This window comes from Coffea arabica, chromosome 2c (genome assembly GCF_036785885.1).
Source record: "Coffea arabica cultivar ET-39 chromosome 2c, Coffea Arabica ET-39 HiFi, whole genome shotgun sequence".
Classification (NCBI taxonomy): domain Eukaryota; kingdom Viridiplantae; phylum Streptophyta; class Magnoliopsida; order Gentianales; family Rubiaceae; genus Coffea; species Coffea arabica.
The window spans coordinates 17,120,546-17,144,053 of NC_092312.1; the positions used below are offsets into that span (position 1 = coordinate 17,120,546).

The window sequence follows — 23,508 nt, forward strand, 5'->3', positions numbered from 1 at the left end:
AGCCAACAAAATTCATACTTTGTCTGGTCATTGTAAAAGCCACAACGTAATTGTGCTTCCAAGTAATCTGGTTGTATTTGTGCTCTGTTGATTTTCCATCATAATCTGATAGAAATGATCTACAACCAAATCATTAACTGCAATTGCGGGAACCAGATCGTTTATTTTCGGAAATAAATAAAAAAAATTTGTCAGGACTCGGATTCGAATCAAGTGGCACTCAGCACTGATCACAGATAAAATTGGTTGGGCATCTTGTCATTTACAGGCATTGCTTTTAAATAAAATTACAAAACAATTCACAAAGTAAAACAACACAGCCCAACACCAGCAAACAGGTACCCCAAAAAGATCTGAGGCGAAAGCAAATGAAAAGAATGCATTCCGCCGTAGCACCACAATCGTCTATCTGCCAAATGTCACCAAATCTCTGCATCCTCGAAGCATAAGCCATGGAGCATTCAAATGCTCAAAATTGTTAGGTACAATTTGACGGTAATAGAGAAAAACAAAAAAGCTTCGCACAACCAAAAATAAACATCAAAGACTGAAACAGAAACTAGAACAAGGCAGGTAGTTACAAATCTTCATCCGACCTATTTAGTGTCAGGTGGACTTCTCTCCCGAACAGCTACAAACCGAATCTAATTAAAGCAGATGTGAAGGAAAAACACAGGGGTCAGGATCAGCTGTGGCGAGTTAGATTGCATGTGAAGAGGGATTTATACTTGAAAGCTTCGTCAAGTGAAAGCTGCTAAAAAGCATCAGCCAACACGGATGAATGATGATGCTCTTCCAGTCATCTTGAAGAGAGTCGTTGGTATAGATCATCGGCCAAGGCTTGTCTCAAGCTCTCACCGTAATAATAAAACGACTTCTCATTCTCCAACACCCTCGGAGCTGAACCACTCTCTTCTGGCTCCTTCCAGAGATCAGGCTCCGGCTCTCTTGCAATTTGGCACAAATTATGCAACACACAACATGCCACAATCGTCTGGGGAGCGTGATTGAGACCAACATTCAAGTCCTGAAGGATTTTCCACCTCCCCTTGAGCAACCCAATCGCCTCTTCCACCATCTTCCTCGCTTTCATAATCCCCTCATCAAAGGCATTCTGCGCTGGATTCCCCGTTCTATTCCCAGAAAACGGAGTAAGCAAAAACGACAACAAGGGATAACACCAATCCCCAACTATATACGGCCTAACATGCTGCCCCCTCACGTTCATCGCTTTATCCCACACGATGTCCCCCGATATTAACCTGTTATACAGCAAACTATCCCTAAAATGAGTAGCGTCATCAAACGCACCGGGGGCTTTCACACAAACATCCCAGAAAATTTTCTTATGATCCGCGACAACCTGAAGCAAAATCGATGGGAACCCGTGCCTGGAATAATACATGGAAGGGTTAATTATGTCAGACTTTAGCTTATGAAGTCTCACAGCTGTTCCATCAATCGCCCCACAAATGTTAGGCAATGCAGTTAGCTCCTGAAACCCCTGCGTGGTTTCGACCAATCGGCGTCGACTCACCGGAATTTTGATGAATTCTGGGTAGAGTTTGGTGGCGAGCAATCGGGTAATCATGTTGGTAATCTTCGAAATCAAGTAGGGTTCAAGGGCATACCGGGAAGCTAGGGTTTTAGCAGAGAGTCCATGGGAGAGTCTGGAGAGAACCATGGCGACGGCGTAGTCAGAAGGGAGAGAGAGCTGGGACTGAGTGATATAGGGTTTAAGCTTGTCCACGACGGTGGTGAAGACGGGATAAGAAAGCCCGTAAAGAGATCTCCATTGGGCGTCGCGGAGAGGGGCTTCCATGGCCCAGATGTGTTCGGTGGAGAGGGCCCGGAATGCGGAGACGGAGAATTCGGCGTTGGCGGTGGAGGGGGAGGAGGAGGAGGGGGGTTTATTAGAGGTGGCGGATTTGGGGGTTTTAGTATTTCTGTTGGAGGGTTTGGAAGGGGGTTGGGAGGCGAGGTAGGAGAGGACGGAGGCTATGGTGAAGAAGAGAAGAGGAGCGGCGGAGGTTGAGGTGAGGAGGGAGGTGGGGGAGGTGGCGTCGGAGGAAGAGGCGGAGGAGGAGGTGGAGGAAGTTAGGTCGGAGAGGAGGGAGGTGGTAGGGTCCAGGTGGTTGTGGAGGTGTAGTAGGTTGGATAGCATCAGCATGAAGGATTGATCCATTTTCGGGGTAGGTGTGCCTTTCGTGCTTTTCCGTTGGAAAAGAGAAACTTGATGGAGACGGAAGTTTTGGGCTTTGCGAGGTGATATGTAGTAGGGGATCAAGGGATACGGCGGAGGCGGCGGCGGAGGTGGTGAAGGGGGTAAACCAACCCACTGGCGCTGACCCGCAACGTTTTCATCTGATTTTTGATGATGGATTTACTGCTTTCCGCCAATTGCAGTTTTTTTTCTAGTACTTCAACACACATTAACAGGTTTTTTAGTAGCCCTTTAACACATTAAGGCTAAGCCAGTTTGGATTGGAAGAAGGAGAAAAGAGAGGAGAACAGAAAGGTACTGTGAAAATGGAAAGGAGGCTTTTCCGTTCTTTGGGACTTCTTAACCTTTTTTTTTTTTTTTTTTCGACATAGACTTCTTAACCTTCAAGTGCTGAATTGTCTGTCCAATAAAACTGGAGAGAACCGGAGAAAAATAGAAAGAAAGTGAATTTAGCTGCATTAAAAAGACTTGAATTGTTCATCATAATAATATACCTCCACAATCTAGAATTTAAAGGTAGATGGGTAAAACACAAAATCTAAGAAAGTTTTTTTTTCCCCCACTCATGCTTCAAAAGTGTCTGCTTGGATTGATCATTTAAAAAAAAAAAAAAATTTCTCGTTGCATTATGAATTTGTCTTTTAATTATTTTTTAATCACTATTCTATATATACATACACAAATCACAAAAGTGTTACAATTTTTTTGACACTAATTTCTTTTCCACATAATCTTGTAACGTGTTCTTGCCATTTCTAAATCAAGTTTTGTATCCCTTTCTTCTCTTCTCCTGACTCCTAAACTAGGCCTCAGAAAATTACCCATTATGACTTTAATTATGTCAAAAACAACACAATACAATTCAAATAGTAAAGCATATTGTTTTATTCGCACTCATTTCATCACTCTCTTTCTCTTCAAAATAAGGACAAAGTCAAATTGAGTCGAACTCGAGTTAAAAAAAAAAATTTGAATTTAAACTTGAACTCAAAGTTTATCAAGCTCTTTAAAGTCGGCTCTTTAATACTAATAAATAGCATACGTGTGTATATGAAACTTAATTGAGTTTCATTAAATTCGACGAGCTTTTGAGGTTCACATATTAGATTTGAACTCAAACTCATCATTCATCAAGCAATTCGAGTTGTTCAAATTTAAGTTTGAATTTGGTCAATGCAAGTTCAAATTCGAGTTTCGATCGAGCAAACTCATAAATTACTCAATTGAGCTTGACTTATTTACGTCCCTACTTCAAAGTTTATCATTTATAGGTAAAAATTCAGAGAGATGAGTGTGAATAACAATTTTAAGAATGTTATTAACACTGCCCTGTTCTTTTTAAGAATATTTTAAGATCTCCAAAAATATATGCTTTTGTCCAAATCACACTCTATTATGTGCTGAACTCCAGCACTCGAATCAAAGAATCAAAATCACGAAACTGTCACTTTAAGCAAAAATTACTTGATCTATCTCTATCTTAGCACTAAATTGTGCTAGCACGGATCTGCTGAGCCGGTTCATCAAATAAGTGGGTCAGGCGCTGCACTAACAAGTCACGACTACAAAGAAGCAAAGGGGAGATATCTCGGTCTCCAATGCTCCAGTTAGTAATTGAGAGAAGGAAAAGAAGGTTCGGCCAAAAGAAATGAGGGATAAGTAAGAGGGGTTGTAATTTACGTTTATTAGCATCTGGAGGAAGAGAAGTATTTATCGGTCGTGAGAAAAGAAAGCTCATAAGAAGAAAAAGGGGTGCTAGCTTTAATAGAAAACGTTCTCGTTCTCCTCATTCATTTTTTTTTCCTGATAACAACTTATTGGACTAAAATCGTGTCCTTGGCTTGACCTGTGCGTCTGACTAGTTGACAAAGAAAGATAGAAACGAAGGGGTAAATTCCGGGAGGGAATATTGCGCTAGGGTTTCTGCCAGAAAAGCCCGTTAAATTTGAATGTCGGAGTCTTTCCATCAATTGACCCTCCAGAACGCTTTAAATCTGCTGTTTTCTTGAAAATTAAAGATTTATAGTACTATCAATCTTGCTTCAGTAACTTCTGCGATTTTCAGCCATGACTGAGGTATGATCCACCCCTTCCTTTCTCCTAGATGTTTCTCTTTTGGAAGTTTATTCGAGGATTTTATATATTGTCAGTTGCAGTTCAGTTTCCCGGTGAATAATCACAAGATTAAACCTCTGGTTTGTTAGATTTTTGTTTTAATGATCATACGCACTTGCATATTTCTCAAATTGACTTAATATTAGCCGAAATTAGGTCATGAAAAAAGCTGTCTTCTTGCTCCCTCAATTTTAACCCTAGTTGGATTGTAAGATATGTACGGAATGGAATTTGTTTCTCTTTTATCCCTCCCACTCCTTTGATGCACCTTCAAACGAAGTTATTCACATCTCAAGGAGTTGACGCTTGTATTAATATCTAATAACCTTCAGAACAAGTGATCCTAATAGTTTTACGCTGATTGACTTTTCTAGAGGTTCCCCCACCCTACAACGTCATTACTAAGCATAGAGAGGCTTAAATGAGCCTAATAAGCGGCACATTATGGGTTTTAAGCTTCTTCTGGTTTTCTTTTCCCCATGAGGTTAAATTCAACTTCGCTTGATTATTATCCACGTGAAGCTCAAGTAGCTTGATTTTTATTCATAAAGTTTCAAGTTCTATGCTTCTTGAACCAAGTTTCAAAAGTTAAGGAGCATAAATTATTGTTTGGCCATGGTTTGATTAATTTACGAACTCATTGGAAACAAGCTTTTATTGGTCCGCGTTTGGCTCCAGTGCCAAGTAGCTCTATTCATCTTTAGGCTTAGTGCTAACTAACTACATCTTCTTAGTTGCACTCTGTTTTTGCTAATCCTTTGCTGCTAATGTGTGGATTTTGAAATATGAATATTCATGTATGTCTGGAATGTTGTACTCTAAAATCCGTACACTGACTTAGTTTCTGGTTCTCCAGTTTTGGGTTAGTCAGGGTAACAAATGGTGCGACTTCTGCAAAATTTTCATATCCAACAATCCTTCCAGCATTAGGAACCATGAGCTTGGTCAACGTCACAAAGATAATGTTGCCCAAAGGCTAAATTCCATGAGAGAGCAGAAACTTGCTAAAGAGAAAGAACAAAAGGAAGCTGCCCGTGCTCTTGAACAAATTGAAGCAGTAAGTATTTCCTGTTCGGTTTGAACATCTCCTTTATATTTTAATAGTGTTAGTTATGAGTGTGTGTTTCCAGTTCAGTTTGAGCAACGGTGTGCAAGATCTAAGTTTTGTTGATTCCCAGAGGGTTGTCATTGGTATAATATGCTCATTGTCGTGGTGTAGTTGATTTTGAAAGTCATACCAGACCCTAATAGTTAGTTGCTGTGTGTCCGGTAACGCTGTGCATTTCTGTTTAACATTTGCGCATGTATAGTCTGTACTGATGGATATATTCATGGACAGAAGTATCAGATGGAAGTAAAATGGTTTACACTTCCAAAGATCTCTCTTGATTCTATTTAACATCGTTAGCATTTTTTTTATGTGGTGTGATCACTGAGAACAAAAATTTGATTGGCTGAGAACAAAAATTTGATTCTGGACCTTCCAAATTGTAGATTGTGAATGATTTCAATTTTTGTCACCATCATATTTATGAATTCATCAATAATACTCATGTAGTGTTTAAATAAAAAATTTTGACAGAAAGCTAAGCGCAGCTATCAGAAGGATATGGCAAGTTTCCAGGAAGCAAGAGATTCTAATTTACAGGCATTGGTGACTCAAGGTGATGGCAATGGGACTGCTAATGGGTTTTCTAGTGGTAAACATATCTTTCAAATTACCTTGTCCCTTTTTGGCGTGAAATTTGGATCTACATTTCTGTTTCCCAATAAATAATTCAATAGTGGCATATCTCTTGGTTGTAGTTGGAGTATTTATTCTGAATCGTTTTTCTGATGACAGAGTGGGAGATGGACGGCTCATCAGGCTACTACTACAATCAAACCAGTGGTTTCTACTATGATCCAAATTCTGGCTTCTACTACACTGAAGCTCTTGGTATTGTCCTTTTTCATTGTTTTTTGAGTTATTGCTCCCTGGAAAGTCATTTGCTAATGTTTTCGTGTAATATGTAAAAGAACAGGTAAATGGGTGCCACAAGAAGAGGCACTTGCGTCAATTCGCGATACTTCAGGATCCATCCAAAAGAAACTTGCCCTTAAAAAGCCATCATCATCAGAAGCTGGACCATCAACGTTGCATAATAAAGGTTCTGTAACCTCTCAAAGTGCACCCCCACCTGGGCCCGTTGTTTCAAATGCATTAAATCCTATGAGAACTGCCAAGGGTGCTCCTTCAAAACTCACTCTCAACAAGCGGAAAAGGCAAGATGAGAAGCCAAAAGTTGTATCTGCAGAGGAAGTAGCTGCGCTTAAAGCAAGGGAAGCTGCTAAGAAAAGAGTTGAAGAGAGAGAAAAGTCGTTGCTTGGTTTGTATAAGCACTGAATTGTACTTGCGTCTGATCTCTCCTTTTGAACATAGCAGGTATGACTTGCGGAGGAAAGTCTAGTTTTGATTTAGATTAATAAAAGTTTAACGTATTACATTCCTGACAGCCAGAACATTTGCTTGGTCCAGTAACTTCTTTTGAATCTGAGGACAAATTAAGTCCGAGAGTTTTTCCTTAGCTTCATCTCCCTGTCCTCACCCTTCAATGTGCTAAATGGTATTCTTCGACTTTTTGCCTGTTTGATGTGACATATTTCCATTTTGAGGTGCTTTGGCTTTCAATATAACTCCTGAATGTGGACAAGAACTTATCTAATTTCACATGTTATGTTCCTATCCTAGGAGAGCATTCTGTCAACCCATTTGTATATTTTATTTATTCTTGAGTGAAATATGATGTATCTTCTTAGGAGGGTATCATTATTCAGGGACTGGTGCCAGAACAAATGTCTTGTTCTATGTAATGCTGGAGGAAATCGAAAAACAGTAAAACATGACAGTCCATTGATAATGGACAAACATTTGTTTTCAATGATTTATAGATGAGCATGTGAAAAGGGTTTATGTGGCAGTTGTAGTAGCTTGGTTGGGCCATAGGCTAAACCACTTAAAAACCCAAGTGATGTTCTAGTCCCTGTGAACTTGGACTTTTGCCATCGGGTCCTGATAAGTTTCTTTGATGAAGGAAGGAAATTATTGTAAACTTGCACTGTTTTTCCATAAAACTTTCACAGTTGGTGGTGCAAACATATCTCATAAAAGCACACTTTCATGCCAAGACATAAAGCAATCAAGAAAAAAGAAAAAGCAGGAGGGTCAAAAGAAAGAAATCCGGTTCACCTTTGGCCATACCCACTTTGACTACTCTTTCGGTACATCACTGACTGATTGGACTTTCCCACCCCCTTCTGAGCACGTGTATGTAGTTGGAGGTTTTACTTTTGATGTGGGGATTTTGGAGTCTGGAGATCTCAACTGACTATCGATTGGTTACCTGTATGCAGTGCAGGAATTGTGTAGTACAGTACTTTCTGCTGCATTGCAGAGTGAGTCCTGCAAAGGCCTTGTACAATTCCTTCGTGGGCCAGCCAATTATAGATGAAAATACAGGTTGGGAAAGGTGAAAATCTCCTAATGTAATTGTTTGGTAATCAGCCCAGTTTCCTGATAGAATATATGATCTATCTATTAACATTACAGGAGATCTTCAAGCTACCCTTTTATCGTCTTTTCATCTTGGCAGTGGACTGATACGAACAATTTAACAGTGTCGGCTGTGCTGTTTCCGCTGGATGTAAACGGTGGTGGGTTGCATTGTACAATAAGAAACGAAATACTATTGTGGAATCTCTTTGTTGGTATACTAGAATATGTTAGATTTTGATCTGTTTTTTCAGAAATGATTCTGCAGCATGATGCGTTTGTGTGGGAGTACTACATGCTCTCTATCTTTTTTACACATATGACTACTTATGCAGTTCTGCTTTCTTATCTATTAAAAGCCTTCTTCGTGTCTCGAGGAACTTCAAATAATGGCGCCTTTTTCCCAAAAAAGAACAGAGGTCCGTTTATTAATTTTCCCCTCATATGGTAGCATCTATCCTAGCGTAAGGGAAGGGAAAAATCCAACCAGGCTATATGTGGCTGTAGTTGCAGGATTTTAAACGCCTGATCTATATAGTTCAAGGGGATTTTAAATCCCCTGGTGGCCAATTTACCAAGGAGAAGTTGGTTCCATTGATTTACTCTTTGTTGGCAGATGAAATGAGGTGGCGGTTGGGCTTTCAATGCAATTTTTGAGCAGTTTGTTTTTGTTTTCAGCTCGCCCATTCATTGCATGCATTAAAGGACTTGCCATGAGCCCAAGGTCAACGGATGATCTTGGTAGGAAAAACACTTTCCCACCCAATTTATAAATCCTTGGTTGTCACATTGGATTAAACTTCTTTAGTTTCGGATAGACATGGCAATAGGCTACTAAAGATCGGACTGAAGATAATTTTATGGAGTTTTTGGAATCTACAATAACATATGAGGGAATGCGAAGTTGGTTGCTGAATTTTGAAGATCAGCAGCAGTATGGGCCAGTTAAGTAATACCACCATTTTGTTGTCCAGATCAATAACATTTTGTTGTTTCTTCTTTGTTTTTTGTTTTTTAATAGGTGGCAACCACTATTATTGTTACAACACAAAACTCTATCCCAAAAAAAAAAATTTCCCCGGGGATCCTTTCTTCCTTGGACCCAAAAAAATAAAAAAAAATAAAAAAAAAAATAGGAGAAGAGGAGAGAGAGGTCTTGCTGTTCATGCTTGACCCGGGTTGTTTGTTTTTGACTAGACATGTCAAAGATATCGGCAAACTAATTGATGATGATAGAGTAGTACGTAGTACGTATTAAATTTGGTCGTCAAATCAAATGTCAAAGTCTCGTTCCGTAAGTGTTTGTCTAGGGCTGAGGGCCAGTCAGTCATGGTAGTCTACGCTTGCAGCGGCACGTGCGCTGCTGGATTTCATTTTTCCTTTCCAGTTCCGACGGCCGCTGACTAAAGTCATCGCACAGCCTTCTTAATTTCCAATCCGTAACCCCGGATCGCCCAAACTGCAATCCGCCCCTTAAAAGTGATTTAAATGACGCTTCCGCCACCACCAATCAGGTTATCGGGGGTAATTTCAGCCTTGCTCGCTGCCTATTACTACTGGTTTTCTCCTTGTAAAAAGGAATTTAGCTGTCGTCGTGTTCATGGCAGATCAATGGATTTCTTTTTTTCAACTCTCACTCCCTTTCACGTCATTTCTACTTTTAACTGCTAGACTCGAGATTTGAATCATGAACCTCTTAGTTTAGAGAAAACTCTAAAAACCCTGGACTTGTTTACCATTTTCACATGAATAAATGTTTTAACTTAGGGCAAAGCTAGGAAGTTTAGTTGAATCTTATCCCTTTCTTAATTTCGGTCGTTTAGCATTTTTTTTCGCTTGGGGGATGATATGAGTTAGTCCATCCTTTGACATGTCAAGCTTAAATAAGATACGTAATAAAGTCGATTAAGTAAGATATGTGCTTAGTGTGCTAAATGTGCTTATGATGCTTTGTTTGGTTCTCGGAAAGTCTCGCCTTTATTTGATGTAGGAAAAAATTGTTGAAACGAATAGTAAAGGTATAGTAGGGCATCTTCTGTTTTAGAGGTGGGTTTTTTCCTCTAATTTTTTTTGGACCCAACTGGACCCTTTCTTAATATAGAATAGAGTAAGAGTAGTATAAGATTATGTTTGATAATCCAGTTCAGCACCTACATTTAATGGGTTAAAATCTTAACATATTTAGACCATTTGATAATTAAAAATTGAACATTTGAATTAATTAAGTGGCATTGAATATCCTGGACAAAACTTGTTCTCAAAATTAAGTGATAAATTATTCACTTATCACTAATATGTATTCAAATGTATTAAATTTAATACTTAACAATTCAATAATTTAATGAATTTTAATTTTATCAAACGGTGCCCTAAATATTGTTGGCAGAGTAATAGTCGTGTAAATATTGCCCGATTGATCCAATAAAAAAAAGTTGAAAGAATATTTCTTGTCAACCGTTGATGGTCCGTTATCACACCTCCAATTGTATTTTCTATTAAGGGTTTCATAGAAAAGGTGAATCCTAAAATGCAGCTGGGGAGTACCTGTGCATGAGAGGCTTTCCGGAATCAGAGGAATAAACGCATGATGATTTTCTTTAACAACCATGAGGTGTGGCCGTGTTTGGAGCATAAAATCCGAAACAACCACCGACACCACCATGGAAATGTCATGATGCTCTATATCATCACCGCCATCATAAAGTTCCGACTAATCTTTTTGCATTTAAGAAATCAGTAGGAGAGTTATAAAGTGATGCCAAAGCACCTATTTTGAGATGATTGCGTCCACCATTTGGTCGGTACTACTTTTTTTTTTTTGTTTTTTTTTAAGATAAAAATTTGTATGATTTTGCCCTGCTAATCACTATTATAATGGATCAGAATATGTTTACGAAATCACAAACCGTTTATAAAAGTTCTTGCAGATAGAACAGTGAATTTTAACATATTATTTTTTTTCTAAGAAAATAGTTCGCCCTTATTAACTAAGCCAAGCATTTGGTCAGTACTTTTAACCCCCGTGTTAATCCCCTTTACACTGGTCGGTTATCGGGCTAATGCCGAATATGCTCTGAAGAAAAAGGTCAAAAAGTGGTAGCACAATTCCAGGCTTTCCCGTGGTTTTCCTCTTAATCCCACGACACAACATTACGTGCATCTGGAATGTTGATAAAAGTTAATTCTTGCTTAGTTTGTTAGCTCCTTCTTTACCCTACAGAGAACAAGCAACTATTTTGCTTTGCTAGCCCAGATCCCCCACATGAATATCTCCTTTTCATTTTTCTCTTCCTTCTTTAGTGAATGTTTCTTGTTTAATCCTGGTAAAGTTGTAGTGAGAATGACTTTCAATGCTTCACGGGCCTCTACTGATGATTCTTAAAATGGATAATATTCATTAAGATTGTAATCCTGCATGCAATGGTACAAATTAAACAGGACTCTTTCATTTCTCTGTGCCATAATGGGATGCGGTAATGTAGAATTTTGAGGTGCCATGACAGCAGCCAACACGAAAACAGTTGGGATAATGGCTCTCAAATGGTTCAAAGACAAATGTGAAAACGCGAGTGGATGTCCAGCATGAATGCGACGACAATCCTTGGCTGTGTGAACAGCGAACATTGTCAGACAGGATAGGAATCCTATTTTTGGGGGGTGAAATTTACCCAAGGTTTGACAATTGGCACGTACTGAACCTAAGAATAAGATGCCCGCAAATAATCCTATGCTTAAGATCTGAGGTCCCAATTCCATAAGACAAATTTAGTGTGCACCCCAACATGTTTGCTGCATCAGGCCTTTATAAACATAGAGAAAGGCATGCATGCATGAAGGATGAAACAAAAAAGTTACAAAACAAGACTTGTACGTATATCGTTTATCAGAATTAAGAGCCTGGATTGTTTAAAGGTAAAATTGTATGGTTGATGTGCTCCTGGACAGGGCAATACATCCAAAAAGCTGTAGGCTAGTAGCTAGTGTAGCAAGTGATTGATTGCTGAGGTTCATCTTTTTTCTTTTCTCTTTTTTTTTTCCGGAAACGTTAGAGGGTATATTTTATATAAACTGAACCATACAATATTTGAGCAACAGTTTGAACAAATTCTGAGGTTCATCGACTCCTTATTAATTGAATTGAATGGGTAACAGCTTGAACAAATTCTGTCTGGAATCACGGCTTATTCCATAACTCTTAGCGTCCTCTACGAAAACATACAAGAAAAATTTCCAGCTTCACTACTGTTTGTTTCGATAACTGGAGACCAGTTGCTTCCCTCCACCGCCTGAGCGGTGGTAACAGCATGCCATAATATCCCAACAACTAACGCCAGAGCAAACTTCAGCACTTTTAATTGAAAGGCAATTAAATGCTAAATGTTTGTGGCATTCGACAGAAATTTTGCAGATCGTTTAGCTGTATTTTGAAATAGTATTTACAGCTAAATTGGTACTAATCCGCAATTTCATATCCTTCAAAACAAATTGGAACGTCTTAAAGCACAAGATCATTACCTAGTAAAATTGTATCAATAGAAAAAAGAGAACAGCAAGAGACTTTTGTTTATACTTTTTCTGAACAAGAAAGAGAAGTGGAGATACAGATTTAGAGAAGATGTCCACACCACCAACCCCAGAAGTTGTTTTATCCTTGACAAGAAATCTAATAAATTAATCAACCACGAACTCGGCTCATAGAACCGAGCCCTTTAGAAATTTCATGAATAGGAATCCCCGGATTGAATCCCAAGCAGCCCAATAACCCCTGCTTGTAAGGCAAGAAAGTTTTCTTCTTGAGCTCCTCTGAGACTGCCCTGTTTGCCGTGTAATGCAATTCGTGAGCTGAAGCTTGGCCTCTCCTCTTGGAGCTTGATACTGATGAACCAACACTATCAGTTGATCTGAAGCTCGAGTTTTTCACATCCTCTTGCTCCGTATTATTCTTCTTCAACGTAGAATACTTGTTTAAATGATCTTTACTCGTAGCTCTCCCCTCTGATGCACTTCTAAACAGCAACAAGTCCTTGAGCTTCCACTTTCTATACCAAAACCACGAAAAAGAAGAAGAGAAAGAAGAAGCTGAATTGTTCTTTGCATTCTGTTGATTGTTCTCTCGATGATCGAGTAACAAGTCCGAGACCCTAAAAGGGGACAAAGATCTGGTTCCTTTTTGCCTAAAGGAGGGCGGCTTCTGAGTCCTTTCTCGGCCGCGTTGAACTTGATCATCATTTCTTCCAGGACGTTCTTGGGTAATGGCAGTTCTGGTGCTGGTGCTAATATTCTGTTTACGAGTTTGTTCGAGCGCCGCCGCAAACGGGTCAAAATCCTTCATTTTATGTCGGGGTGACAATGCCTCTTTGATCTTCTTCTTGGGTGATCGAGGCGACTTCGGGCTCAAAGAATCAGCAACAGCTGATTGCAATCGAGGCGGCGGCTTCAAAGGCTTGATCTTGCCCCCATCAAAGAGCTCATCAGCAGATAAAGAACTCAACTCCAACTGCCCGCTGAAATCGAAAGCGAACTCTTTATCCGCATAGTCATTAGAATTAACATCCTTGATCAAAAGGGATTCTTGAGCCTTGGGCATTCCAGGCTTTTCCTCCCAGTTGAAGGGAACTGCAGACAGAGACTCGTGGGAGGTCTCATGATCATCCTGATGAAGGGAGAAGTTATTGAAGTCGGCGTAGAAGGAGGAAGCCCGGGTGGGGCTTGTCGGGGCGCTGAAGAAGAAGGTCCCGAAGCGCTGGGGACTTGAAGGGGCGCTAATGTACGGAGAAGTGCATGTACTGTCGAAGTTGAAGTCCACCGGAGCCGATGGCATCATTACTTCCATCTCCATTTTTGTCAAGACTCTCCAGAGAGTTTTGTAGCGAGCTGCTTAAAACATGGGTTCTATATCTGTACGTGCTACTACTAATGGAGTAGTTAAAGATTTAAACACTCCAGAGAGGAAAAAGGAAAGCGGAGAGAAAAAGAGGAAAGGGGAAGGAAGGGTACGAAAGAGGGGTCAGTGATTGACCGGAGAGACACCGCAGCAGCAAGCGCTGCAGGGCCGCCTTTTAAATCTGTCTCTATATATCCAATGCTATTCTCCCCATCGATGGGGACTCTTCAACTACTCCCGCTCGAGTTTACCCAATTTAGCCTTCTCAACGATACAGGCCTCAGAAAGAAACTGAGGCCAGCAGCAACTCACCGTACTCTAGTGCTTTAGCTCTTGGATGGGTGCGGCTACAGGAGTTTACAGTTTTTATGGACGTCCCTTCTGATTTTTGAACCACAATTGCTTCGATTGCACTTTTTGAATAGTTTTTGAGAAAAAATTACTTTTATATGATGTGATGTTATTTATAACTGCAAAAAAATATTCATAAAATATGTAAATTTTTCTCTCAAAAAATAGCCATCCAAACAAAGTCATTGAATGACCATATGTAAATGTTTAGTAGTTGGCTTTTTCTTTGAGGAATTGCTTAGGATCAGATCTCATGGTTTATTTACTTGGGCTTTGGCACAGGCAAATTTTTAGTTCCATAGTTAATTTTGGTAAAACTACAAAACTAGCAGTGCTTTCAAGTCTACATTGCTTCCTCCCAAAAAAAAAAAAAGTCTACATTGCGTTTGGGGTTGGGGAGGGCAATGCTGGCATTTCATCGAATAATAATGGTGGAAATAAAATTCAAGCCCTGGAGTAAACGTCAGCCGTTTACTTGAGGGATTTTGGACTGCGAATGGGAATCTCGCAATTGTTTTAGATAGTACAGTAGTAGTGTCTGTTTGGGAAAGAAAAGTCAAGGAAATAAATTTCCTGCAATTTTTGAAACTTTTTGCTGCTGAAATTGATAGAAAAAGTGAGTCATAAGAAAGTTTCAATTGATTAGATTTTTTTTTCCAGAACTTCTTTCTTCTTTCTTCTAAAGTATTTCCTCCATTCTAAACCTCTACAATGTGGTTTGTTTGGATTGTGAATTATTAGAAATATTTTTACTGTAGCACTTTTTGTGATGTGATGTATGTAAGATAAAAAGATAATTGGAAAGATAAAAAGGTGTGTTGAAAATTGTAATGATGATGCAAGCAAATATATTTTGACAAATAAACAGCAATCCAAACAAAGCCAATTCAAACAGCCGGCTTGTAGTTAGATATATTATTCTTATTTTAACAATTAATGAATTAGTAATTTATTGAATTTACATGACATTAGTATCTTTTCTTTTTACATTTTATGTTTCTTTTTTATGTCTGTATATTTTTGAGATCACTTATTGTTCAAGAATGTCAAGTAAACAACCCTTCCAATAGCAAAATGTTATAATTATTCCATGTTTTTACATACACTCCAATACCAAAAAATGAAGAGTGTGTTTGGATTGTAAGTTATTTGAAATATTTTTACTGTAGCACTTTTTGTGATGTGATGTATGTGAGATAAAAAGGTAATTGGGAAGATAAAAAGGTGTATTGAAAATTGTAATGGTGATGTCAGCAAATATATTTGGCCAAATAATTGGCTGTCCAAACACACTCGAAGATAACGAACATACTAGCCAATTTTTCCATGACTTTTCGGCTAAACAAATATAAGAATTTGTATTTTCTTACACCATTTTTTTATTAACCAAAAAATTAATTTCTTTTTCCTTTTATCTCACCTCACTTCACATTTCCACGACGCCACACTTTCTTACACGACTCTTCTATCAATCAAACAAACAAACAGAGCCGTAAAGCGTACCGATTGTTTCGAGGATTGGGCAGTCGTTTGCTTGCGCTAATGGTCTATTTGAATTTTAAAATGCGAAATGATTATGGATAGGATGGTTAAGGGGATGATTTGACTGCGATATTTTAATTCCCGATCTTCCGTCTACAGCCTTGCCTTCTCGTGATTTAAATCGCGTCGTCGGGCCGGCGATTCAAAACCACAGCAACCGTTACAACTTAACAACCGTCCGTCCAGCGATTTTCTTTTAGGTTGTGAGGAGTATTCGATAATATATTTAAATTTCACAGATATTAATGATTATTATCATTCATTAGAAATATATATATTTAAATTAATTTTTCCTTTTTTAAAATCTAATACTTGAACTACATCTTGACGAATGGACATCAATTAGCCAAATCTTTTTTTTTTTTTTTTAAAGTATTCCGACTACCTAACCGGATGACAAGGAAATTCATACACCTTTTTCTTTCCTAATTGCTTCCTGATAAGTGTAACATATTAAAGTTGAAAAGGATGAGTGATTTCTTGGGATACAGATAATTCACATCATGTATAACTCAAAAAGTTACATGCATTACATTAATTGAGTGTGTTTGGATTGTAAATTACGTTTTCGACTGTAGTACGTTTTGTGACGTGATGTGTGTGAGATAAAAAGATAATTAGGAAGATAAAAATATGTATTGAAAATGGTAACGGTGATATAAGCAAATATATTTGGACAAATAATCCCCCGTCCATCAACTTGGTAACAAGATCACAAAAACCTAAGGGAGGGAGAATAACAAGAAATAACACGTAACTGCTGTTAATATTAAATTCTTGCTTGAAATTGTGGTACTAATAGCATTTTAAAACTCAAAGTTGACATTTTCTTAAACCTAAAGTTGGCATGTTCTTATCTTAAACAAATCATATAGAAGAATATATATATTGCGTTGCTAATTAATTCTCCTTTCTTAAAAAAGAAAAAAAAGGAAAAAAATTCTTTATTTTCTACTAGTGTGTTTATTTGATCGTCCTCCTGGTGGGGTGGGGACTGGGGACTGGGGACTGGGGAAGGTGGCCTTAAAGACTTTGATCCCAGCTTTCTGTGCTCCTTACGATCGAAAAATAAACAAATCTCAATTTTCATTTTTGACTATGTATATATATTATCAAATGCTTGTCTGTTCGTTTGTTTGTTTTGGTGAAGACAGTGCAGAAATATATTATTATTATAAGTAATAATTTTGCGGATATAAACTCTGACTTTGCTAATTGGCCGCTACGCTGATCATGAAATTCAACACGAGGAGCAACAGCGTACAATTGTCAAATCAGTTGATATTTTTCATCTTTCTTCTTCTCTTCAACGATAGAAAATGCCAACGCCAACGACCGCAATGCCATCTGCCGGCTATGTTTCTACCATAACTTCCAGCGAAGTAAATCGATGCAGGCCGGTTCCATTTCTATGATCCTACCTTTCACAGAAATGAGTTACAAAGGAATGCTACGTCATGACAAAATATTGAATTGAAGAATATTACCCGTTTTTTTTTTATTTTTTAAGTCTCGGGGGGTTCATAGTCTTTACCTTCACGGAGTTTTAACTGGGAGTCCAAGTTTGTTTATGCCATACCTAGTTGTTGTCACTGGCACTCTACCATCTGATGAGGGCGTGAAACATAGTCAAAACTGAGTCTCTGTCTGGCTGATCATTCCAACGTTCGAAGATGAAGTCGCTAGTTGTTCAGATGCAAGTTGCGACACCAGAATTAATACTGATGAGTTTGGCAATCTGTGGAACATAATGACCGGCATAACTTACTCCAGCAATGAAAAAGTCCCTGTTTTTATGCTCTGGGTGGGAATCGTTCTGACCAATTCATTATAAATGTGTAAGAATCTGTAGCTGTTTTTGTATCTCCGGTAATATAGTCGGACGATGTGTTTTGAGTGAGAAAATCCAACACCGGCGGGAGATTCCGGCATTTGTATGTTTGCCTCTGCAATATTTAGGTTAGGGTAAAATTCTTAGAGCTATAACCCTCAATTTGAGTTAATATGTATGCGGTCATTATAGAGAAGTCATGAATTGTCGCCATTGTTCCAGGCATATACCATAGTGTGCTGCCGTCTGGGTTAACTCGAAATGGTCACAGTTCTGTCGTTGCTCCAATCCCGAATGACGAGCAGCTTGGTCCTCTTAGTCGTTCGCATTCTGGCAATTATAGCAACTGGCTTTCTAACTAGATTACGCGCAAAATGCATCAGCAGTGTGGGATACATCTCAATTCCATCGTTGCTTGTGGTGCGACTCATCATGTGGAATACTGCAAAACAGAGTGCAGTAGTTAGTAAAATTCAAGAAACCCTGTCCAGGAAAATGTATATTTACATAAGAATTGATAGAATCGTACCTCCATTTAGCCGCAGCACTAAAGGCTTGGTGGTGGAAGGAGAATTCGAAGATTCAGCAAGATAGTAGAAGAGGGCTCGACCAGTCTTAGGACCAGCAGTGACATACCCGAGTACCGACCAAAACTCACTCCATTTGGTTGTCCTGGCAATGTCGTGATCTTGTCAGCTTCCTTCAGGCCATCTTGGGGGCCAACATAGACTACTCTGGGGAACAAAAAATACAAATCCTGATTTGCTGAATGCTAGTTATTTCCATGATTCACGGGTCTCTTTAGACGTCTAGCCTTGATGAGTTTTGCAAGAGGGTCATAGAAGAGCGAGTAAAAGAAGGAATGCGCCTTTCATCCTCGAATACAGAGTACTACTGCCAAGTGTTTCTTCTGTTTTGGTGATTATGTAGGGGAAGCCGGGAAGGAATGTTGAATTTATCGTCTACCCAATACTCAATCATGCTGCTGCTTGTCACATGTAGCTAATGCAACGAACAATGAGTGTGTTTGGACAGGAGATTATTTACACACTCAATGAGTATTATTACCTAAGTCCAAGATCCCCTGAGACAATTATCTTTACAATGTCGAGACTGAGCTCAGCGATCAACAACTAAACTCCACAGAAGTGCATAAAATCTGTCACTGGATAGATGTGAACCAACCTGCTTAAGTACCACACCAACGAGAGAGTTTTTAGGGGAATCCGTGCATCATTTCATTTCATAGGGGGTGTATGGTATGGGCAACTATTTTTAGTTGCAGCATTGGTGCCCATTATCACAACAATGAATAAGCCACAAGATGCTTTATTGGCAGTGGTACTGGAAGACATCAGAACACCAGCACTAGTAGTAAAGTTTGCTATTAAACTGAAACACGATCGAGAGCACAAGGGTGGCTTGAACACACTAGGTATGCTGAAGGTCTTTACCTCATTACACTTGTAAATATTGACTAAGATTAATGAAAACTTGACACTTTCGGGGAAAAGAGAGTGAGAGAGAGAGAGAGAATAAGCTACATTATGCAGAAATCAAATATCCACCTTTAATATCCACAGGGAACGAAAGTTCACTACTAATAGCGAACTCCGCCCCTTTCATCTACGTAGTGGCAAGCACTAGCATTCAGAGCCCAGTTCAAAGCTAACTGCTGTCATTGATCTGCACCGCTAATTCTCAGCTGCTAAAAACCTCCTGAGCAAAGCAAAAGCTCTTCGAGGCTGATATTCAGGAACTTGGTGACCCGCTTCTCTAACCGTGGCAAAGGTTAAGCCATCATAGATTACTTGATATCCACCAACCTGCATTCAACCGATTCGTCGATCTTCAGGCCCTTCAACTTAAAAGCTCGATTCAACCAATTGTAAGACATAATGTGAAACCTACATCGTTAGTTTCATCGAGCCATGGATGCCAGGGTTTGATAACTTTCATGTTCATAGCATCAATGGAATATCGAGTGCTGGTCACTGAAACTATTACATCCACGTCCCCACTGTCAATCACATTATGTTGAGAATTTAGCCCCAAAATTTTCTGATCAGTTACTTAAAAATTCTTTGCAGTAAAATCTGTAACTTTATAATTAACGACAACTTTCTTTTCTTTTTTTAAATTGTTTTACCTGAAAAGGAGAATCCGAAGACCAGATGCTATAAGCCTCCTGTATGTTGGGAACATTGTTGACGGGCTATCCTTCCAATAATCAATTATGTCACTAGCATCACAAGAAACAGATCACTGATGTCGTCCAGAATACTATGTTTCATAGTAGAAGCGTAGAACAACTTCAGAAAATGGTAGTGCCTTTGTTTTTCCATTTGAAATTAAGATCTTCGTCCTTAATAAAGCTAACAATTCCAAATTCTAGCAATTCGAAGGTTAATCAGAATGCTGCTTATCATCGCTTCACTTGGTTCTCTCCTCAAAATTGTTTATTCATAGATTGAAAGACGAAAAAAGAGGTTTTTTGGCATAATGATTAGTTGTTTACCTGCACAGCTGCCAAGAATAAGGCAGTTTGGTTTGGTTGGCATGCAATGCTTCCTGTACGTGAGGAAGATTGAGATAATTTACGACATAATCTCCTTCGCAGGGAAAATACCCAACGAGGAATTTGGTCCTCCATGGACTGTCAGAATGTGAGCATGATGGGCCATAGATATTTGAAGGATCAATTGCTCCAAATTCCATCTTCCCCGCGTCTTCAAATTCTTGACAAGTTTTGGTCTCTACCATGCAGTTCTCTCTGAGTCTTTGATAGGTTTCATCCGAAATTAGTGCATGGCTCCAAAGAAAATCATAAGTTCCTCTCACATCTGTCACTTCATTCATTATCCCGTTTCCGATCTGCAAAATTAATTTTACCAGAGGGCCTGGTAACGTTGCACTTGTCCTCGGATTACAAAAAAAAAACGATAGAATGCTACACGGTTACGGCCGCAATGCATTGGGACGTGTTTTATGTCGGTTTTCAACCTAAACAACTTAACAATAGAATTTGGACTATAGAATTTGGCAACTGTTGCGACCGTAATGCATTTGGACGTGTTTTGTGTTGGTATTCAAGCTTTGGCTGCATGCCTGGAGTCGTTATTGGTTTTAACAAAATTGCTGACATACATGCCCTCCTATTGGATGCTACAATGTACGACCAAGCCCAACTCCTGTAGCCTATACTTCATCATTTTCTTCGTCAATCTAAGTCAATTTAGGTTTATGGTTCCATCAGATGCTATGTCCATCTGGCCAAAATGTGCTCACAATTCTCAAGAGAGATTGGAGACCAAAAGTCTTGGCCAAATTTTTAGATTAGGGATATATGTGGTTTAGTTTTTTTGGGCAGAATATGTGTTTTAATTCAAAAAAGTAGTAGCAGTAGTGGTAGACAGTAGTATTTTGTAAAGTGGTATGGTTTAAGCTTCTGCCGTTTACTATCAATTATTGCAACGGCTAAAGAAAGGTGCTTTTGTGTGAAAGGACTAAACAAACCACATTCCAACTCAAAATAAAGCCCCAATTATTGTGATGGAAGACCATCAATTATTGTGCACTCAATGAACCTCATTCTTTGGGGGCAATTACCCAAATCAGCTTACCATGATCCCTTTTAGCTGAATCTTTGATATTGGCTCCCCCATTGCATTCCTTTTGATGATCACTTCTGCTAGCTCTGGAACGTAATAACCTGAAAAATTAAATCACTTGTGAAGCATATACCTTTATAACCTATACCAGAGACAAGTGACATTGGCAGCCATCATCTGCGTCTGACATCCCTGGCCCTGAGTGATTGAGCGCCGCAGCGCCAAGAAATTCGACTAATCAATCAGATAAGATTTGTGAACTATACCTGCATAGCTTTCTCCCATTACGTAGAGGTCACGAGCTTTGTAGTGAGGGAACTTCTTGAACCAGTTAACCAGAAATGTATATGAATCTTCAGCTACAGGGCGACATAGAGTGATATCATCAAGTTAATGGAAAGATCAGGAGCAAGTTGCTAGCTTTTTTCTATCATGCCAGTTTTGCAATGGACACTCGTGAGAATAACAATAATTGATGCTTTCCAATAGTGGAATATAGCGAATCAACAGCAGAAGTTCGGATGAGGGAATCTCAGCTTTATGGAGTAAAGAGTTGCATAAAATCCCGTGCGAACCAACCCCTGGCCAAGTTGTAAATAAATCCCAAAAAAAAAAAAAAACCAAAGGAATGGGAGTTAAAGGTGCCTGCCTGTCCTTTTATCGCCTGACCTTTTGTAGTCGGAGTTGGTGCTAGAATAAGAAAAACCAACACCAGCAGGAGACTCCAGGAATAATGTATTTGCAGCTGCATCATGTTTGTCATATAAAATACCAGAATTAGCAAGAAAAGATGCATATCAGCATGCAACGTTTGATTGCGTGACAAGTCCTTAGAAATATAGAAACCAAGAAGTTGGGAAGGTTCATCAATTTTAACCTCTGTTCCAGGCATGTCTTCTTAAGTAGAGCGTTGTCCCATCAGGGTTAACACCAAATGGCCCGAGCTCCATCATGGCACCATAACCAAGGGATGAACAACCAGGCCCTGCGTCATATGCAACGCGTACCCAAAATGTCAATGCAAATAAACAAAGAAAACCAGGTTTGCTTTGAAGATTTTCATGTCGATATAATGATACTCATGGATACATTAGGTATGCTCCGTACCTCCATTTAGCCAAAGGATAAGTGGTTTGGAAAGTGGATCCTGAGCTGCCTCAACAAAGTAATAGAAGAGGTTACGTCCATTCACTTTATCCACGTTGACGTATCCTGCATATTGCTTAAACATCACTCCCGATGGTTGGCCGGGAAGGCCATCCTTAATCAGATCATCTTCCATCTTTCCAACGTCAGATGATGATTTTGTTCCATCCTCCATCTCCAAGCTCATCTCCGTAAATGCCACTTCCATATCTGCAGAAGTGCCTCGAGCAGCCCTTTTTGCGCGACGGAAGGACATTAGAGAACTCGCTTGGTCCTTCCCGAAGCCGTGGCCGAGGCCAGGGCACATCACAATAAAAAGGATGAACAAGCTCAGCAACTCCTGCTTTTTCTCCATGGCTGATGGATTGGAACAGAACAGTTGGAGAAAGACTCTGTTTGCAACCACCTGCTCTGAGTGTCGAACAATTCGTTTATATAGTAGGAATTGGAGCCGTAATTACCTAAATTTTTTTAACAGAACACAGAAAACATATTTTAACTTAATTAAAGTTTGCATTACTTCTTAAATTATCTACAAAGGCAAAATACTGAGATGGTTGCTCCAACCTTGATGAGTTCAGTTTTGCCAACTAAATCTTAGTCTCGTGTCAAATAGTTGATTGAACCCTTGACGATGTACAATTTCAGTATTCTCAAATTAATTTTGGTGGTCTGATTTAAGGATTTATTCTCTATGTAAATTGGATAGCTAAATTTAAGACAACAAACAGTGGGTTGAATGGTATTTAGTTGTGTACGTACCCATTGCCCTTAAATTTGGCAATCAAAATTGACACTAATTATCAAAACTTTGCGGTCAGATTGGGTTTGGCTGCTCAAGACAAATAATAGCTTGTTTGTTAGACAGAATGAGAATGTTAAAAAGTCTTAACAGTTAGCAGCCATCCATCTAGGTGCTCAGCAATAACAAACTAGGATCACTGCATTTTTAACTGAGTTTCCTATTCTTTTCTTCGTTATCAATTAGTAGCTAAATTATTAATCTGTATGCCAAGAAATCTAAAACATGCCAGCTATAGATGAGCTTCAGGTGATCAGGGGCCTCACTAGTTGAATTACTGTCTGATTCTGTTTAGCCATGTAATTCTTACAACGTTTAGTGTAAATTGATACAATTTTCGTGGAAACCTAAAGTTTGTCAGCTCATATGACTAGGTTGGAGTAACAATCACGATTACATCAAAGTTGTATGAGTTTATGCTAAAAGTTGCAAGAATTATGTCCAGTTTCGAGACGTCATTGATTATCCTT

At 39.1% G+C, this 23,508-nt stretch overlaps 4 protein-coding genes across 18 annotated transcripts; 1 reads left to right on the plus strand and 3 right to left on the minus strand.

The window, feature by feature from the left end:
* Nucleotides 1-410: 410 nt before the first annotated feature.
* LOC113726402 (protein ALP1-like) lies at nt 411-2,597 on the minus strand. The gene has a single exon (XM_027250102.2). It carries the CDS (start codon nt 2,183-2,185, stop codon nt 800-802), a length of 1,386 nt encoding a protein of 461 aa, XP_027105903.1. The 5' UTR covers nt 2,186-2,597; the 3' UTR covers nt 411-799.
* A 1,021-nt stretch (nt 2,598-3,618) lies between these two features.
* LOC113726403 (zinc finger protein ZOP1-like) lies at nt 3,619-8,261 on the plus strand. 15 transcript variants are annotated; one of them, XM_072074775.1, is made up of 8 exons: nt 3,623-4,300; nt 5,196-5,396; nt 5,922-6,039; nt 6,183-6,278; nt 6,364-6,764; nt 6,858-6,945; nt 7,463-7,838; nt 7,929-8,261. In XM_072074775.1, the coding sequence occupies exons 1-5, from the start codon at nt 4,292-4,294 to the stop codon at nt 6,723-6,725; spliced, it is 786 nt and encodes a 261-aa protein (XP_071930876.1). In that variant the 5' UTR covers nt 3,623-4,291; the 3' UTR covers nt 6,726-6,764; nt 6,858-6,945; nt 7,463-7,838; nt 7,929-8,261. The 15 variants fall into 15 exon arrangements, with proteins under 15 accessions (XP_071930882.1, XP_071930877.1, XP_071930876.1 ...); XM_027250108.2 differs by having other exon boundaries at nt 7,733-7,838; XM_072074776.1 differs by lacking the exon at nt 6,858-6,945 and having other exon boundaries at nt 3,622-4,300.
* Nucleotides 8,262-12,410: 4,149 nt separating this feature from the next.
* On the minus strand, nt 12,411-14,038 carry LOC113726405 (uncharacterized). The gene has a single exon (XM_027250113.2). The coding sequence runs from the start codon at nt 13,708-13,710 to the stop codon at nt 12,547-12,549; it is 1,164 nt and encodes a 387-aa protein (XP_027105914.1). The 5' UTR covers nt 13,711-14,038; the 3' UTR covers nt 12,411-12,546.
* A 4,754-nt stretch (nt 14,039-18,792) lies between these two features.
* Nucleotides 18,793-22,651, minus strand: LOC113726406 (putative serine carboxypeptidase-like 23). The gene is made up of 9 exons (XM_027250114.2): nt 22,198-22,651; nt 21,968-22,075; nt 21,740-21,835; nt 21,357-21,449; nt 21,103-21,191; nt 19,998-20,353; nt 19,629-19,721; nt 19,391-19,499; nt 18,793-19,305 (listed from the first exon to the last, which is right to left on the minus strand). The coding sequence occupies exons 1-9, from the start codon at nt 22,589-22,591 to the stop codon at nt 19,174-19,176; spliced, it is 1,470 nt and encodes a 489-aa protein (XP_027105915.1). The 5' UTR covers nt 22,592-22,651; the 3' UTR covers nt 18,793-19,173.
* Nucleotides 22,652-23,508: the final 857 nt, after the last annotated feature.

Excerpts from the sequence above, each read along its gene's own strand:
- LOC113726402 (XM_027250102.2), bottom strand. The coding sequence starts at position 2,185 with ATGGATCAATCCTTCATGCTGATGCTATCCAACCTACTACACCTCCAC.
- LOC113726403 (XM_072074776.1), top strand. Across the intron at positions 6,040-6,182 it reads TGCTAATGGGTTTTCTAGTG|AGTGGGAGATGGACGGCTCA; the intron begins GTAAACATATCT and ends TTCTGATGACAG. Across the intron at positions 6,279-6,363 it reads CTACTACACTGAAGCTCTTG|GTAAATGGGTGCCACAAGAA; the intron begins GTATTGTCCTTT and ends GTAAAAGAACAG.
- LOC113726405 (XM_027250113.2), bottom strand. The coding sequence starts at position 13,710 with ATGGAGATGGAAGTAATGATGCCATCGGCTCCGGTGGACTTCAACTTC.
- LOC113726406 (XM_027250114.2), bottom strand. The coding sequence starts at position 22,591 with ATGGAGAAAAAGCAGGAGTTGCTGAGCTTGTTCATCCTTTTTATTGTG. Across the intron at positions 19,722-19,997 it reads TATTCTTGGCAGCTGTGCAG|TGACATAATTGATTATTGGA; the intron begins GTAAACAACTAA and ends TTGTGATGCTAG. Across the intron at positions 19,500-19,628 it reads CTTCGGATTCTCCTTTTCAG|TGGGGACGTGGATGTAATAG; the intron begins GTAAAACAATTT and ends TGTGATTGACAG.